We start from the raw sequence: 17,365 nt of genomic DNA on the forward strand, positions 1-17,365 counted from the left end.
GGTGAATGTCCCCTCTCTTTCCAGGGAGAAGCTAAGTCTGTTGAGTTGAGCAAGGGACAAGCTGCCACTGATTCTCCCTTCGCATACCTCTCTCCACATGGTCTCTTCCTGCAAGTAAACCTATGCAGCAGAGCCCTGGGTGGGGAGTGGGGAACCCAAGTTCCCAGAGGAGCTTATGACTCCAGACGTTCCAGGCTCCAGATGCTTCCGTGCAAATCCAGTCAGTCACGCCTAGGGCCTTATTTAGAATGACTACTGACAGGGTTACCATTTCCAGGCTTGTGCCAGATATCTCATTTAATTGTGACACATTGCATTTATCCTATCAGAAGAGTCTCTTACCCAAGATCACAGAAGCAGTAGATACAGATTCAGCCCAACTCCAGAGCCTTCCCACTCCGTTCACTTCCTACAGTGTGATGGCATCAGCGTTCCTAGGGCACTCCATTGGCCAGAGTCCTTTGCCCACTTGTGCTTGTGTACACATACATGTGTATTTGTGGGGTGTGTGTGTGTGCACTTTATAGAAATATTAGAAAAGACTCAGGAAAACCTTGAGAGCCTGAGACCCCCACCCTCACCCCCAGATGCACTCACCCACAACTTGTAATGTTTGCAAGTTGTGTTTTCTTTAGCAAGTTAGAAAAGTGTCCCTAATAATGGAGGCTGGCATTTCTGCAGTGAGAAAGGTGAACATGCATCATTTTTCCTCCTTTTTAGAAATTATGCTTGCATATTGTAAATATTCCATCAACTCATGCCCAGAACTTGATGAAAGAATAGTTTGCCTAGGTGTTCAGGGTCTCGTGTCTAGATTCATTTTTTTGGCAGGTGGATGTCCAATTATTCAGCACCATGTGTTGAAAAGACTGTCTTTGCCCGTTGTCTGCTTCTTTGTCAAAGATCAGCTGATTATATATATTAGGTGGCTTCTCTTTTCTGTTCCATCTACTTGTCTCTTCTTTTGCCAGTATAACATTGTCTTGATTGCTCTGCCTTTATAGTGAGTCTTGAAGTTGGGTAGCATTGGTGCTGACTTTGTTCCTCATTGTGCTGCCTACTCGGGACCTCCTGCGTCTCCATAGAAACTTTAGATTCAGGTTGTCAATCTGCACAAAATAACTTGCTGGAATTTCGGCTGGGATTGCACTGAATCTACAGATCAAGCTAGAAAGAACTGACATCTTGACAATATTGAGTCTTCCTATCCATGAATATGGAATATCTCTCCATTTATTTAGTTCTTTGATTTCATGGATCAGTTTTATAGTTTTCCTCATACAGACATTGTACATATTGTTAGATTTATGCTTATATACTTTATTTGGGTGCTAATATACATGGTATTGTGTTTTCAATTTCAAATTTCACTTGCTCATTGCTGGCAGACATGAAAGATTAAAAATCATGAAGGCCTGTTGAGGGTAGACAGCTGACTTTAACCCAAACATTTCAAGAAAGTCAATGTGGATCCTAAACAAAATTGCCTTTTAGAAAGGACTAGTCTCTGCTGCAAGTGGCTGATGCTGCGAGATTCTCCAGACCCACCCCCGTCACGGAGCCTGTGCTCTAGCGGGCAACCACCGAGTGAGGACGCGGCTTAAATCAGGGCTGTCATCGTCAACCGCTGGGTAAGGACCTGTGGGGGCCCCTGTTTCCACTGCAGTTCTCGCGGCAATGCAGTCAACTCCCCGGACGGCCGCTCTTCCTGCTGGTCCGCAGAGCCCCAATCCCACTGACACATCCCACCTGAGCCACAGACACGGGGTTTAGAGGCAATTCAGGACAATGGGAGAACCGCAGAGAATGAGCTATTTTTAATAAAAACGAATACATTTTTAAAAGAGCCAGGCTGGTAATTACACCTCCAGCTTCAAAATTTTGGAGGCTACGGATGGCGTGTCGGCATCTGCAAAGGGGTCGGCGTGGGGGATAATTTATACGCTCAGGTATTGCCGCGGCAGAGCTGCAGAGAGAAAATGCTGGAATAGTACGGGGAGAAGTCGCCGGAGGTGGCGGGCGAGGCTGGGCCGCCCTGGGGACGCTCCGGTGAGCTGCAGGGACCGCCACCCCCGAGACCAGGCCGGCAAGTGGCAGGACGGAAGCTTGAGCGGGAAGTCGCGCGGGACGCGCGTTCACGCAGCGTCGGGCGCTTCCCCCGTGGAGGCGGTGCCCTCCCCGCGCTGGCGCCGCGTCTCGGCCCGGCGACCGGCCGCAGCGTGAGCGGCCTGCCCACGGCCACGGGCCCGGCGCGTCCGCAGGGGCGCTACCTCGGCGCCCCGGTCACCGCTCTGGGAGGCGGCGGGCGTGAACCCGCGGGAGGCAAACGCTCACGGCCGTTCCCACGATCTCGGACTGGACGGGGGCGGGGGGGCCAGGCACGGAAGGGCGCCCGTCCTCACTCCTCACGCCCTGGGACCTTGACGCCAGCGCCACGTCCGGCCCGGACGGCCTCACCGCGCAGCCCCGGGCAGCTAGCCGCGCTCACGCACAGACGTCCACGCCCGCGCAGCGACAGCACCCCCTCCGCACCGCGCCGCCACCGGCCCGCCACGGAGGCCCGCGGGGCTCCCTGCGGCCCCGCTCCTTCCGACCCCTCAGGCCCCGCCCTCCTGACCCCTCAGACCCCGCCCCCGGCCCCATCAGGCCCCGCCCTCCGCCCCTCAGGTCCCGCACCGCCCGCACCGCACCGCACCTTAGGCCCCTCCCCACAACCGGGCACTTCAGGCCCCGCCCGCCGGAGGCGCGTACTTGGGCCACGTGGTCCTGCGGCGGCGCGCAGGCTACCGGGGCGGCGCTTCCGGGTTGCGGCGGCGGTGGCGGCGCAGAGGCGGAGGCGGAGGCGGAGGCGGGGGTGGAGAGGGCCCTGCGGCGGGAGCGGAGCTGAGGGTCGGGGCGGGCCGCCGGGTGGGTGGCGACGATCCGGGCTCTCCCGGGCCCGCCGTCCCTGGTTGCGGGCCCCGCGGCCCTGCCCACCCCTCCCCAGCCTGCCGGCTCCCGGTCCGGCCCGGAGGCCCGAAGGGGCGTCTCCCGCGCCCGCTCCCAGCCCCGCGGGTCCCGCGCAGCGCCCGGCGGCCGCCAGAGCACCCCGTGCCGCCCTCCCGGCAGGCCCGTGCGCCCTGCGTTGCCGCCTCATTGCAGCCGCCCCGGCGTTCCCTCCTCCACGTGTACGTTTCTGCCCCCTCCACGCTTCCAGACAGAATGGCTAGTGATGTATGAAGTGACGGTCCTGCCACCCAGCCCGCTATGGAAAGTTAGTGCTCAGAAAGGCTTTCGAGCCGCTCCGTCCCAGTTCCTTAATTTTACAGAGAACGCACACCCTGAGCGGTAACGTGGATGTTGGAAATTCACCCAGCAGGAGTGAGAACCCGACTTTTTAAAGTGGTAAATGGTAAAATTCAGTTAATGACGTGACTAGTTAGGCGCCTTGGGTCCGCGGTTGATCTTGATAGACGATGCTTCCTCCTCAAACCGTGTTTTCTTATTTCAGGCGCAATGCTTCCTGGCTTCTAAGGAAAATGGCAGAAACCCCAGCCGAGGCCTCCGGGCGGCTTGTGCTGCACTCAGACGCTCACAGTGAGGTTGTGCTGGCCAGGTTTGAGGATCAGAGGAGGAAAGGCTTCCTCTGTGACATTACTTTAATCGTGGAGAACGTGCATTTCCGGGCCCACAAAGCCTTGCTTGCTGCCAGTAGTGAATACTTCTCAGTGATGTTTGCCGAGGAGGCGGAGATCGGTCAGTCCATTTATATGCTGGAAGGCATGGTGGCCGACACGTTTGGTGTCCTGCTGGAATTTATCTACACGGGTTGTCTCCAGGCCAGTGAGAAAAGTACAGAACAAATCCTGGCTACCGCTCAGTTCCTGAAAATCCACGACCTGGTAAAGGCTTACGCGGACTTTGAGAATAATCATTGTTCCCCAAAGCCGACAACTTTGAACACGGCGGGTGCCCCAGTGGTTGTTATTTCTAATAGGACAAATGATCCCCCAAAGCGGAAACGGGGAAGACCTCGGAAAGTCAGGAGTTTGCAGGAGGGGAGATCGGAATTGGCCGCCGAGGAGGACATGCAGCTGAGAGTGAACAATTCAGTTCAGAATAGACAAAACTTTGTGGCCCAGGAGGGAGACAGTGGCCTGCTGAATGACCAGCTGCCAGGGAAAGAAGTGGAAGAATCTGTGTCTGCCGGTGAGCCAGGCAGAGCGGAGGAAATGCCGGCTGAAAAAGACGAGAACTCTGATCCTAAGACCCAGGAGGGCCAGGAGGGCCAGAGTCGGTGCGGCAAGCGGAGGCTGCGGAGGTCCATCAAGCTCAAAGACTACAAACTTGTTGGGGATGAAGATGACCAGGGTTCAGCCAAGAGGGTCTGTGGAAGGAGGAAGCGCCCTGGCGGCCCCGAGGCCTGTTGTAAAGACTGTGGCAAAGTGTTTAAGTACAGCCACTTTTTAGCCGTCCACCAGAGGAGCCACACAGGTAAGTGACCCTTGCGCGGCCTACTGGGGCGTGCTCTGGAGTGGTGATGGAGATAGCTTCCGTTTGTTGTTGAAGCGCACGGCTGCCGCGCCCAGTTCGGTCCTCACAGCTCACCCGAGACACGCAGCAGTACCTGCATTGTACGGATGAAGAGACCGAGTCCTCAAAAGCTTCAGTAACTTGCTCAGGTCGTCCATTTAGTGACAGAGCCGGATGTGAACCAGGTCGCCTGATTCCAAAAGTCCTCTTGGAGTTGTTGGTTCGAGGCTCCGATGTCTAGGTACCAGGCTCCAGCCAGATTTACTCTGCCCTCTGATTTCTAGAACATTCCTCATCTTGACCACGGCTGCTTTTGCCCAGGTCTGTCTGGACAGCTTTCTCCCTCAGCCATGTGGCTGTAAATGTCTTCTCCCGTTGGGTGCCTCCAGCCCAGCACTGGCCAGTAGACCCCTTTGTGAAGTGGCTCTGTATCTGCACTGTTCTGTATGGTGACCACCAGCTACCATGGGGCTTCTGTGTGCTTGGCATGTGGTGAGTGTGGCTGAGGGACTGAACTTTTTATTTTAAATCATTTAAATGACATCCTGTTGGACAGTGCAGGCCAACCCAGAAATCCCTCCTCTGAGCTCTCTTACGCACATAACTCACTCTGTGTCAGGTTGGGGCGGGGCTACAAGCCCTCAACTTATTTGGGAGCCTCCGTCTCCTCTCATCCTGCTGCCTGTTGTCATCTGACCCAGCAGCCTGTAGCCCTGCGGCCCCCAGCCTGGCTGCACCTCACAGTTGCCTTGGGAGCTGCTAAAAGCACCAGTGCCTGGGCCCCACCCCCAGAGCCTCTGATTTAATTGTCTGGGGCTCTTTAAATGTATCAGTTGAGAACTCTGAACTTAGTTCTTTAAACAGAGACACCTGGGAAGTATTTGTTGCGCTGCCGCAGGATAGTTTAAAGACATACAGTTCTGTGAGCTCAGGTAAGGAAAACAGCACGTAGGATCTGCCCTTTTGCCCCCAATATTCTGAAATTTTGCAGTGAATCAATTTAGTGGTCTGTTTTCTTCCACTTGGGTGGATACCAGTAGATCCACTCGGTCTGGAAATTTCTCTTTCACTGCCGAGTGATTCTGATGTGCGCATAGGTGACTCTCCCCCGGCTCGCTCTGCTCTCTCTCCGGGATGCCCGCCGTTTGGATGCTGCGCCTCCCGGACGGTCCTCAAACTTCATCCTTTCTCCTCTTCTCCATCACGTTTTGCCCTACTTTCTGAGACTTTTCTACCTTAACTTTCAATTCTTACACGCTTTCTGTTTCTACTCTTATTTTTTTTTACTTTTAGGAGTTCTTTTTCTCTATATTCCCCTTTTTATTAGGCTCCTCTTTGTGTTTCGCCGTGTGGCATCTTAGCTCTGAGCATGTTAACAGCAGCGTTCGCTCCTAGGCCTCAGTGTGTCCTTCACCTTGGGCTGCCCTGTGCTCTGCAAGCTGCTTTTTCTTCTTGTTTGTTTTGGTGTCTGTTTCAACTGCTCATGGCCTTTCAGTGGTAATTTTTAGGAGTTCATGCATAATCATACGTTCAAGCGGTTTGCGAAAAGCTACTGACAGCTCTGGATGTTGAGAGGCCACTAGGTAACGGCCTCGCAGAGGGCAGCATAGCCGCCTCCCCCCCACCCCACCCCCGCTCCTTGCTGCTGCCTGGCGTTGCCCTCCCCCTTCTCCCCTGGGCCCTTCACATTCCAGGGGGCGCTCAGCCTGGCTGCTGGCGTCTAGAGCAGGAGGAGGGAGGGGGAGGGGCCGGGTGGGGCTTCATCATCCCGAATGGGAACTTGGACTGCCGCCCCTCCCCCAGTCCAGAGATCTTTGCCTCGCCCTCTGCAGCGCAGCCCCATCTCGGCTCAGGGAGGCGCCGGGTTCCTCGGCCGCGGGGATCCAGTCGGGGGTCTGTCTGCCTTTGAAACAACTGCTGCCATCCTCCTTCTCAAGGCCCTGCCCCCATTTTCAAAGGTTTCGGTGCCGCCAGTTCCTGAGCCATGCGGAGGCTTCCTCGTAGGTTGCGTCATTGCTGCTCACTGCTGGCACCCAGGTCATTTGTTCCAGCTCGCCCTGACCACGGGCCTTTTTTGTCATTTTAGTTTGGGAGGAAATGGAAGTGCGCAGATTCTGGCTTACACCTTGCTTCTGGGACTCTCATTCCAGGGGAGCGACCTTTCAAGTGTAATGAGTGTGGGAAGGGCTTTGCCCAGAAGCACTCGCTGCAGGTCCACGCCAGGATGCACACAGGCGAGCGGCCGTACGCCTGCACCGTGTGCAGCAAGGCGCTCACCACCAAGCACTCGCTGCTGGAGCACATGAGCCTGCACTCAGGTAGCCGGCTTGCACCGCAGGGAGGACCCCTTCCCAGGGTGGGCGCTCCCGCCACCTGAGTGGTCTTTTCTCGGCCTGGTGTCATTTCCCACATGATGTCACTGAAACACAGTGGACCTGGTCCATTGGACCATAGTTTATAGAGTTATGCACACACTGAGCCTTAAACTGGGGCTTAGAAACTGGCTGCCGGGAGTTCAATATGCAAACATGTTTTGTAGCCACCAGAATTTAGATTTGTTTTAGTTTGGGCCCCTGTGGGGGAAACTCAAATTCTCCATTTCCTCCACAGTCTCCACCACTCCCTATTACCTTGCCTGCCTTTGCACAGCCACGTCCTGTGGTAGACCCCAAAGGTATTCGGGTTGCAGGTCGCTGTGTCATTCGTAGAAAATGTGGACCTGGGCCCAGTGTAGTATCTACCTTATTAATGTGCATTTTCATTCTTTATAGTTTTTTGCATGTCTTAGTATGTTGTCTTTTTTTTTTTTATTTGGCAGGACAGAAGTCTTTCACCTGTGATCAGTGCGGAAAATATTTCAGCCAGAAAAGACAACTAAAGAGCCATTACCGAGTTCACACAGGTGAAATAAAGGGAGAGAAAGCCTGGGTTGGTGGGCAAGAGATGCAGGCGAAACCATTTCTGAGACATTAGGTTCGTGTTGTAGAAGATAAGTTAGTTTTTAGGGAAAAGAGTTAAAAAGCAAGCTAAATTAGATGTGCTTATGTTATTCCCTACTGCCTTGTAATTTATATTTAATTTATGCTACAGTTTAGGTGCCATACCCAGAAACCCCACAGAATTGGTCTCTTTCAAAAGTGCCACTTGACCAAGAGGGCCCCAGTTGACAGAGCTGTCACCACCCCAGAGCTGTCAGTCCCACCTCCGCCCACCCAGCACTGCCCATTGTCCTTCTTTCTCTCCTGCCAGCTGATAGGAAGTGAAGGGGGGTCGGGAGCGACATCTGAGATAACCTGGCCACAGTCACACCAGAGCTTCGTGGGAAGGTGGGGATAATTCTTAGGGAGATTGGAAGGGTCCCGGCTCTCCTGGGAGGCAGTGAGGTTGAGACGCGAAAGAGAATGTTAACTGTTTCCAAGTTAATAAAGAACATTGCTTTGCTGAAGTGTCATATTTCAAGTGGTTATTTTCCAGGGAGGGGCTTTAACAGACCCCTGAGGTGTTGCAGGGACATAGGCACTGACACTTTTTATTGTTGCAACAAGGCCGCTCACTGCCGGAGTGCGCTCACTGCCATCGCAAGTTCATGGATGCGTCACAGCTGAGGAAGCACCTGCGAACCCACACAGGTGAAGCCGCCCGGCCTCCCTCCTGGGCACGTGTTCTTGGGAGGCGGGTAAGGGGAGTTACGTGCACCGGGCCCCCTCCTCAGATGGTGGGGGGAGCTTTCTCAGTAGAGCATTAAAAGCTTGGGGTGGATGCTGTCAACACCATTCTGCAGAGGTCACGACTGTAGGTCAGCAAAACGGAGGTCATTGCTGGGCACTAGTCGCACGTGAGAATTCGTTGCACACCACAAAATAGTACAAGTCTGTTAATTTACATCAGCACTAAAGATTGTCAAGGTGACGTTTTAGAGAACGAAGCGTGTGAAGCAGGTGGCATAGGCTCGGCGGGTTTACACTTGGCCACTGGGACCAGTGCTTAGACCTGAGGCGTCCCGTCCCCAGGAAACCGGCTTCTACATGAGGAGGAGGCAGGGCCTCCCAGGGCAGGTCGGGTTCTTCCATTTGAGATCCGAAAGGAGCAAACATGGGCCTTTTAGACCTTTTGGTGATGAGCCCTTCCTGAAAGCAAAACTGTTAGGTTTTCTAAGAGAAACTAACTAGTGTGGGTTGGTTATTTGATGCTGCTGCTAAATTATCTACTAAAATCGTCGAGCAGATTGGTTTAAGCACGTTTTTCCCCTTAAAGTAATTTGCATTCTTAAATATCTCATAGGGCATGAGTTTCATAAACCTGGATCTCTATGCAATCTTCCTGTAGAAGTTATCATTAAGAGGTTCTGTGAAACATGATTCACCCATTTAACACACATTTACACAGCAGGTAGGGGGACTGCGCCCTGTCCTGGGTCCTGAGGACGCCATAGGCAGTGAGACGGGCAGAGCCCCTCCCTCCAAGGGGCCAGTGTCCCAACAGGAGAAAAGCACGAATGACTGACATGGTGGGCGGGCCAATCCCAGGGTGAGGGGACCGTGTGGGAGGGGAGCCGCCCTCCTGGCAGCTTACCTGGCGGCGGTGGGGGGCGGGGGGGGGGTGCTTGTGCAGGAGGGCCTCTCTGGCGAGGTGACATCCTGGGTGCAGGTCCGGCTGCCACGGGAGTGAGTGGTTGTGGCTGTCCAGAGAGGAGCACCTCGGGCTGAGGGAGCCGCCGGGGCAAAGCCCCGAGACAGGAGAGTTTCTGATATGATGAGAAACCCCAGGAGGCAGTTGTGGCTGAGGCCAAGCCAGGGCTGCAGGAGAAGGTGGGCCCGGGGTAGGTGGGTGCCCAGGGCTAGGAGCAGGCGGGCCCGGGGTAGGTGGGTGCCCAGGGCTGCAGGAGCAGGCGGGCCCGGGGTAGGTGGGCGCCCAGGGCTGTGGGAGAAGGTGGGCCCGGGGTAGGTGGGCGCCCACGGCTGCGGGAACAGGTGGGCCCAGGAAAGATGGGGGAAGACAACTCAGAGGAGCGCCCTGGGCCTTGAAGCCAAAGCGCTGGCTGAATAGGACGTGGGAAGAGGTGCTCCCAGACAGGAGCAGCCTGAGGACGCGAGAGGCAGGCAGCCAAGGGCCCCAGAGAAGAGCAGTGAGGTTGCCAGCAAGGGAGAGACGGGTGGTGAAGGCAAGGGCTTGGGGCTGCGTTGGACAGATGGGAGGCAGGTTCGGGTCTGTGCGTGCAGAGCTCAGGCAGTCAGTCCCAGGGGGGTGGCCAGAGGGAAGGTTCTGGAAAGCGCAGTGAGCAGGCCCTTTTGGGAGGAAAGGCAAAGGCCTTCCAACCGAGAATGTGGAAGGAAGAGCTGCATTGAGAGGCTTTTAGTCTGGGAAAAAAATAGTCACTGCATACGTGACAGTGTGTTAAAATCCCACATGTGAAAGTGGGCACCCCAGCTGGGCAGGAGACAGGATAGGAAAGGCCAGTAGATGGAGAGCATGATGTCAACTGCATCGGTCATCAAAAGAAAAGAAATAGGCATTTCTTTTTGCCCATTAGATTCACAAATATGTGAGGAAATGGCCATCTTTTTATTCTGCTGGTGGGAATATAATTTGGGAACTTTCTGGAAAGCACTTTGGCAATGTGTATAAGAATGTAAACTGCCCAGTTGTGAAAAGATGTTTGCATAAGGATTTCATCATAAACAAAATTGTTTGTAATGTCACAAGTCTAAAAATGTCCTAAATGTCTACCAGCAAGGGGATAGTCAGGTAATTTTGGACCCAGACATGCAGTGGAACACAGCATACCCTTTGGAAACGGTGGTGTGGCATCATGTGACGTCGTGGACCTGCGTGACTGGACAGGCCCGTGGTGTCAGGTTGTTTGCTCGTATGTGCACACAGGTGTGTAAAAACGTTCATCATGATGTTAACTAGCCGTCTCAGGAGGAGAATTTGGGGTGGCTTTCACTACTTGGACTTCTATTTTACTTGAGTTTTTTAGAGTGAACATGGGTGGTTTTTAAAGAAAAAGCAGCTGTTCTAGGAATTACCGTGTATAGCACTGGATTGCCGCTAAAACGCGACCTGGAGGCAGGCTGGAGGTGTCGTGTGCCTGCTGGGCCTGGCGGGCTTCCATGGTGCTCCCCGTAACCCACAAGGCTGTTCGGGTTTCAGCCCACGGTGGTGGGAAATCGTACCAGGCGCTGATACCCAGCAGGCCTGAGTAGTCAGGACTGCAGGGAGTGGGAGCCGCGGGGCCGGGTGGGGGTTCACACTCAGCAGAGGGCGGGGTGGGCGGGGTGGGGAGGATGCGGCAGACCAGTGAGGAGAGGGTCTGGAAGGAGGCCCTTGAGTCGCTTACGCATTCCTGCTGCCGCCCCAAGGGTCGCACTTGAGCTCTGCCCCGTCCTTTAATCGCCATTCCTGATCCTCCTCTGCCGCCACTGCCACCCAGCTGTCCCCTCCCTCCTCCCGCCGCCTGCCTCCTGTGCCTCCCGGACAAGCCTCAGCACTTGGGGCGTGGGCCGTTCCTGGCGCTCTGCCTGCAGCCCGCCTCCCGCCACCCACACGGGCAGTGTTCAGGGCTTCCTCACGTCACTGTTGTGCTGAAGTGTGCCCGGCCGCACGGGGCCCCTGCCCGAGGTTCCAGCTCTCTGTGGCCTGGGCTCCCCTTCAGCTCCACCTCCCAGTGCGTCCTCACCCCTCGTTGTCCGCGTCTGCCCAGGGAGAGCCTGCCCCTCCGCGCTGCCCGCTCGCCCGCACTGGGTCCCTGCCGCTCACCGGACACTAGGTCAGACACGGCCCGGCGCTGCTGGACTGTGCGTGTGTCGTCTCTCCTCAGACCCATGTTCCTGCTGAGCGGGGGTCACGCGCTTCATGCCTCTGTGTCACAGCTCTGTGCCGTTGCTGGTATGTCAGTGCTTTAGAACCGGGTAAACTGGAGAAGGGACGGGTCACTCAGTGGAGGGCCGCAGAGCGCTGTGACCAGCACGAATCAGAACCTGGAGGGGTAGGAGGACCTCCCCCAGACACCTCGGCTAGGAAAACTTGTCTTCTAGCCCGAGGATGTTTCTGGAAAGAATCCGTGATTTAAAGCATTTGCTAACAAAAGGATGTTCTGCAGTGTTTTAAACCCTGTTAGTGACAAAGTCGTCAGTGACAGAGTCAGCGTTGTCCTGCATGTTTCCTGCGCAGGACTGCACGGCGGTGTGCAAACAGGGCAGCTGCTCCGCGTGTGACCCTGGAGAGAGGGCAAGCCCAGATGGGAGTGGGTGCCGGCTCTGGTCTGGAAGCTGCTGGCGAGGCCAGCTTTTGGCCTTTGCAGGGGTGAGAGGTGCTGATGCGAAGATGCGGCTCCCCCAGGTTGTCAGGCATGCCCCTGTCTGGGCGGCGCTGCAGGGTAGTCCAGCCTGAATGTTCCCGAGGGTGCTGTGAAGGGGGCACTGCCTGGCGGCCCCCGCTGCAGATGGCACTCAGCCCTCGCTGTACCGAGCTGAGGGGGACTTTGCTTTATTTCCTTTTCTAAAAACTAGTTCTGGTGCCGGCATCAGGGTCGCCTTGGCAGCCTGGCCCTGGGTGCGCGGGGTGCGGATGAGCACCGAGTTCGTACTGCTGGGGCACTGGGAACTCGGGAGGGGGGGGTCCGGAGCTGCCGCATCCCCTGTGTGGGCCCTAGTTCCCATCCTGCGAAGTACGTGCATTCGACAGGGACTCTGGGGACAGTGTGCCAGTCACTGGGGGTACTGGGAGTGGACCACCCTACGTAAGAATGGGGGAGACGGGTAATAAGTGACATGTGTACAGCATATGAGGCGGGGATAGCATGTGGGAAGTGGACTAGGAGTGTTTGGGGGCGGGAGGGGGACAGTGCTCTCCTGGTGATGGCGCCTCGCTGGTGACGTGACGTGCCACCTGAGCCGAGACGTGGAGGCCACGTGGCAGCGACCCGTACTGGAGACATGCCAGGCAGAGGGCATGGCGACCGAGAGGCTCAGCAGGGCTTGCTGGGGGTTGTGTCCAGGGACTCCAGAGTGCTGAGAGGCTGGGCGGGGAGCAGGGGGGAGTGCCTGGTGCTGTTAGGGGGTTCTGGGGTGGGGTGGGGTGGGGTGGGAGGCATGGACAGATCCGTGACTCCTGGGCGGCCCAGGGCTCTGGCTTTTACCTCGGGATGGGGCCAGGGGCCCCTAGAGTGCTTACAGCAGAAGCAGGAAATGATCTGACTGCCTAAGGGGTTGCTCTGGTGCCACACTGAGTGTGGGCGGCAGAGACGCAGGGACAGAAGTGGGGGCTGCTGCGGAGGTGGTCGCCCAGACTAGGGTGGCGAGACATGGTCGGATTCTGGGCACATGTGGAAGGGGGATGGAAATGTGGGTAACAGCTAAGTCTGCCCGGTGCTCAGGGGTCCTTCCGAAGGTCAGTGGGGCTGCCCGCCTAGCAGCGGGTCTGAGTCTCCGACGTGGCGGCTCGCTGGTGGGTGCTGTGTCCCTTCGCAGCCGCTGCCTTGCGGCCTCCTTCCCCGCTCGGCCTGCAGGGGGCAGCCCACACCTGGCCCTCTGTGTCCTCTCGGCCCCTGCTCGGCTGCTCAGGTACGCGGCCAGGTGCTCGGTAAGGTCGAGTCATCCAGCTTGTTGGAGGTTCAAGGAGTGTTTATTGCCTTTTTTTTGTATTGTGAAACTGAGGAGTGTTTCTGCTTTTTGTTCTGTGTTGAGTGTTTATTTCTAACCTTTCCCTCGTGTAGGTGAGAAGCCCTTCACTTGTGAAATCTGTGGCAAATCTTTCACGGCCAAGAGTTCTCTGCAGACCCACATCAGGATCCATCGGTAACGTTTCTCACATGGGGTCGGCACCCACCCTGCTGGGCGGGACAGTGACTTGTTACCTGTACAGCCCTGTTCCCTGCGTTGTTGTGCTGGTACAGTGTTCTGTGTACTTTATTGTTTTGTTTTGCCTTGTTAATAAAGAAATTCTTCACTTAGGCAAAATCAGGAGAAATGATTCTGGCCAGCATGCTTGTACCTTATCGGTTTCATTTCCTGAATTTTGACTTGACTTTGGGGTCCAAAGCTTACCTCTCCAGTCAAAAATAAATAGCAAATTTAATGTTTTCTGAATAAACGTTTTTGTTCACACAACTTCCAGATTTTCTTTAGTAGTTCTAACACAAATAATTAGGAACTACTCAGATACTTCATATTGAAAATCGTAAACGCTTATTTGGCCACTCGAGTCTGAAAAGCGGCTGTGAGAACTAAAATAACAAAAAAAAAGAACTTTACGTGTAATAGATAAAAAGGTACTTCCTTGTCTGAAACACGTACTGTGGGATCAAAGTCCCATTGCGTCCAGCCCAGCTCCGCCAGCACCTCCCCTACTTGGGTGCTCACCCCAGGGAGGCTGTGACTTGCTCCAAGCCCTTGAGTTAGTAGGAAAGCCCTGACTTAGGACCCGAATCGAGTCCACCTTCCTCTCTTCTTGAACGCTTCTCCCTAAATAATTGGAAGCAATGCCTAGGTCTTTCTGTTTCTCCAGTAAAGTGTCCCTTCTTGCAGGGGAGAGAAGCCGTACTCCTGCGGTATATGCGGCAAATCCTTCTCCGACTCCAGCGCCAAGAGGAGGCACTGCATTCTGCACACGGGCAAGAAGCCCTTCTGCTGCCCCGAGTGCAGCCTGCAGTTCGCCCGCCTGGACAACCTGAAGGCCCACCTGAAGGTCCACAGCAAAGAGCAGCACGCGGCAGACGCCGGCAGCGCTTCCGGCAGCAGCAGCACTGACGAGGTCGGGAACATTCTTCAGCTGCAGCCGTACCAGCTGTCCGCGCCCGGGGAGCAGGAGATCCAGCTGCTCGTGACCGGTTCCGTCCACGACATCAGTTTCGTGCCTGGTCCCAGCCAGGGAATCAGCATCGTCGCCGCAGAGAGCTCCCCGGGCGTGACCGCGGCCCCCGCGGCCGGCCTCACCCTGCTCACGCCGCAGCCGGAGCAGCTGCGGGGTCTGATCCTGTCGGCTCAGCAGGAGCGAACGGAGCACATTCAGAGCCTCGGTGCGATGGGGGGCCCGATGGGGCCCTCACAGGCCGAGCCGGTGCACGTGATCGCGCTCCCCGAGGACACCCTGGACATCTTCTCGCCCATCAAGAACGAGCAGGGGCTCCAGCTGGCTGCTGCCTCGGGCCCGGTTCAGCAGCTGCCACTGCCGCAGGCGCCCACTGCCCCGCCAGCCCCCCACCCGGGGCCCCAGCCTGCACCCCTCGGCCAGGAGCCCAGCTGAGCACGCCGTGTCCCACGGCCACGTGAAGCCAGCCGTCTGCAACGTGCTCACTGTCCTGGAGACGCGACAGTGCCTCCTCCCGGCCACACGCGTGTGTCCACGTCCTGCCCCTGCGGTGTTGGGACGAAGCGTCTCAGCGTGGATGGATGGGTTCCCTTCCCACCCGCTGCATCTCTTAGGAGAGACGTGGGTGAATCTTCCTTGGGGGCCCTGATGCGGACTTTGGGTAAGGATTAAATGCCCACAGCATGGGCTTTGGTCTTGCTGACCTTTCCGGTTACATTTTTTATTTCAGAACAAAGGAAATCATGTTGGGTGAGTGGAGCAGAAAGGTTAGTCTGCTGTCAGCCTCTTCAGCAGCGCGAGTCTGGGGAGTTGTCAGTAACTTCAGTCTCCTAAGACGGAGGAAGTCACTCAGCATTTCCTCTTTGTGAGGGACAGGAGGGTCCTAGTGCCGTGTAGCAGGTAGATTCAAAGACATGTGAACTACATACTATTTTAACTCAGAATTTATATGACAAGAAACCATAAGCATAGAATTATTTTTTAAATTCTGAACTCAGCTTTTTTTCTGAGAAACATGGATTTACATATATTTTTTAAAAGCAGGTCATTGAAAATTTAAATATCTGATTAAAGTACATAATTGGCTCAAGACACCACGAATGAATTGTGAATCTCCATCAGCAACGACACTTGATCTTCCTGATGTAGTTGAGGCTTTCTCAATTATCTTGGAATATAAAATTTTATTCAGTGTAATTTAAAGTGTCAAATACTCTATTGAATTCTAAGTGATCTCTGAAAACTTTGATCTGTGTGTTGTGTCTAATAACTTTCTGGAGATGGGACCTTATAAACTTTTTGGGAAGTAGGTTAAATTCCACAAACTTGACAAGGCAATTTCAAAAGTAAATACCTTCTAGTCTCAAAAATAATTTGAGCCTCGGAGACTTAGTAGCCAGCATGTGTCTGCAGATGGATGAATTTTAAATAATGGTCAAAAGATAATGCTATGTTTGAGTTAAGTTTTCAACTCCAGCATATTTTATTGAATAGTTGGCTTTCTGTCAAACTGGTAGAGGATATTTGAGAAAAGAAGGTAAGTACTAGTATTTAAAAATTACTCTAACACTGGTGGAATGTAGAGGTGGCTGACCCCAAAATTGACAGGATTGGCACATCAGTTACTTTCATATTTTAGAGTCTTTGTTTTCTACCAGAACCAAGTAACTTTTATGGAGGTTCAGGTAATAGAGAATTCTTCAGGTTTGAGAGGAAGTGAAAGCATTTTTTTTTTTTTACATATTTGCCAAGTTATATTTTATTGTATATAATTCACAAGATTTCCCATCTTATCTGTCAACTGAGAAAAAGTTCAGTCAGGCCTCAGCAGGGCCAAGATAAAGGCTTTACAAATGCAGTTTGACGGGGGTGTTGTTTCAGGTTCTTGATTTAGTCATTCGAACTTTATTGTAACCTTAGTCTTAAAATGCAAAGTGTTTACTACCTTTTCAGAACTTACAGGCCCACATTTCCTCCAGAAGATACATAGTATAAAAGTAAGTTTTTAACTGCTGGCTCTGGATAGCTGGATAATTTTTCAGGAAATAGGGTGACTTAACTCTAAGTTAAGTGTAACTGGCTTTATGACAGCCTACCTCTGCTATGGAAGAGAAATGTAAAATGAGCCACATAAGTAATTTTACATTTTCTGGTAGCCACAGTAACAATGTAAAAAGAAAGAGGTATAATTAATTTTAATAAAAGAGTTTATTAACACAGCATTTGCCAAATACTATTTCAACTTGCAAGCAAAATAAAAATTAAGATGTTTTACATTCTTTTTCTCATACCAAGTATTCACAATCTGGTGTGTATTTTTACACGTTCTGCACCCTCAGTTTGAATGCTAATATTCATGGACATCCTTGATCTGTATTTAGAGTTCATAAAATTTACAGTTGAAAACCTAGATTCACCATATTCAAGTAGTTGCAGATATACTTAATTTTGTTTCAGTAACTGAAATGACCAATTTAAAAATTCATATTAAAATTAATTAGAATAAAAACCCAGTTCCTCGGTTGCACTAGCCACATTGCATGTGCTCAGTAGCCATACGTGGGATCCTGTGTTGCGCAGCATGGGCCTACCTGCTTCTGGCTTGAGAGCCAGTCTCAGCCATAAAAATACCTTCCAGAAGAGTTCTGGGTTATTTGCTGTCAAAGGGAAACAAGAAAATGATAGTCTTATAAATCTCGCCTCTCTTCTGTGTCCCAAATACACGTTCCACCTCTTTGAATGAAATCACGGGTTTTAAAGGTCAGTGATTGTGCACCCGAAGGAAATGTCATGACATACAAATACTTCTGCTGTGTCTTTGAGAAATTGCTGGCTCAGTGTTTCACGACTCATTTTGTACTAAACTTGCACAGTTTTTCAAATTGCTTTAACAAGTGCAGAAACACAAAGCATCATTCTTGGGAAATAGAATGCGATGCCTCCAGGCCGCTGTGCGTGCTCTGTCGCTCTGCAGGGCGAGCGCTGGCTCTCGGGGGAGGGCTGGCCGCCACGGTGTGTCCTTTGTCAGTGCGCCTGCCCCTGT

At 53.6% G+C, this 17,365-nt stretch overlaps 1 protein-coding gene and 1 long non-coding RNA gene across 2 annotated transcripts; one reads left to right on the forward strand and one right to left on the reverse strand.

The window, feature by feature from the left end:
- Nucleotides 1-1,802: 1,802 nt before the first annotated feature.
- LOC118971310 (uncharacterized) lies at nucleotides 1,803-2,742 on the reverse strand. The gene is made up of 2 exons (XR_005059701.2): nucleotides 2,271-2,742; nucleotides 1,803-1,966 (listed from the first exon to the last, which is right to left on the reverse strand). It is a non-coding gene; the product is annotated as an uncharacterized lncRNA (long non-coding RNA).
- Nucleotides 2,743-2,799: 57 nt separating this feature from the next.
- ZBTB24 (zinc finger and BTB domain containing 24) lies at nucleotides 2,800-16,616 on the forward strand. Its single transcript, XM_037012260.2, is given in 8 exon segments — nucleotides 2,800-3,167; nucleotides 3,491-4,473; nucleotides 6,663-6,830; nucleotides 7,331-7,414; nucleotides 8,058-8,141; nucleotides 13,229-13,310; nucleotides 14,040-14,602; nucleotides 14,605-16,616. Coding segments are annotated over 7 exon segments (2,115 nt in total). The 5' UTR covers nucleotides 2,800-3,167; nucleotides 3,491-3,518; the 3' UTR covers nucleotides 14,784-16,616.
- Nucleotides 16,617-17,365: the final 749 nt, after the last annotated feature.

This window comes from Manis javanica, chromosome 13 (genome assembly GCF_040802235.1).
Source record: "Manis javanica isolate MJ-LG chromosome 13, MJ_LKY, whole genome shotgun sequence".
NCBI classification, from domain to species: domain Eukaryota; kingdom Metazoa; phylum Chordata; class Mammalia; order Pholidota; family Manidae; genus Manis; species Manis javanica.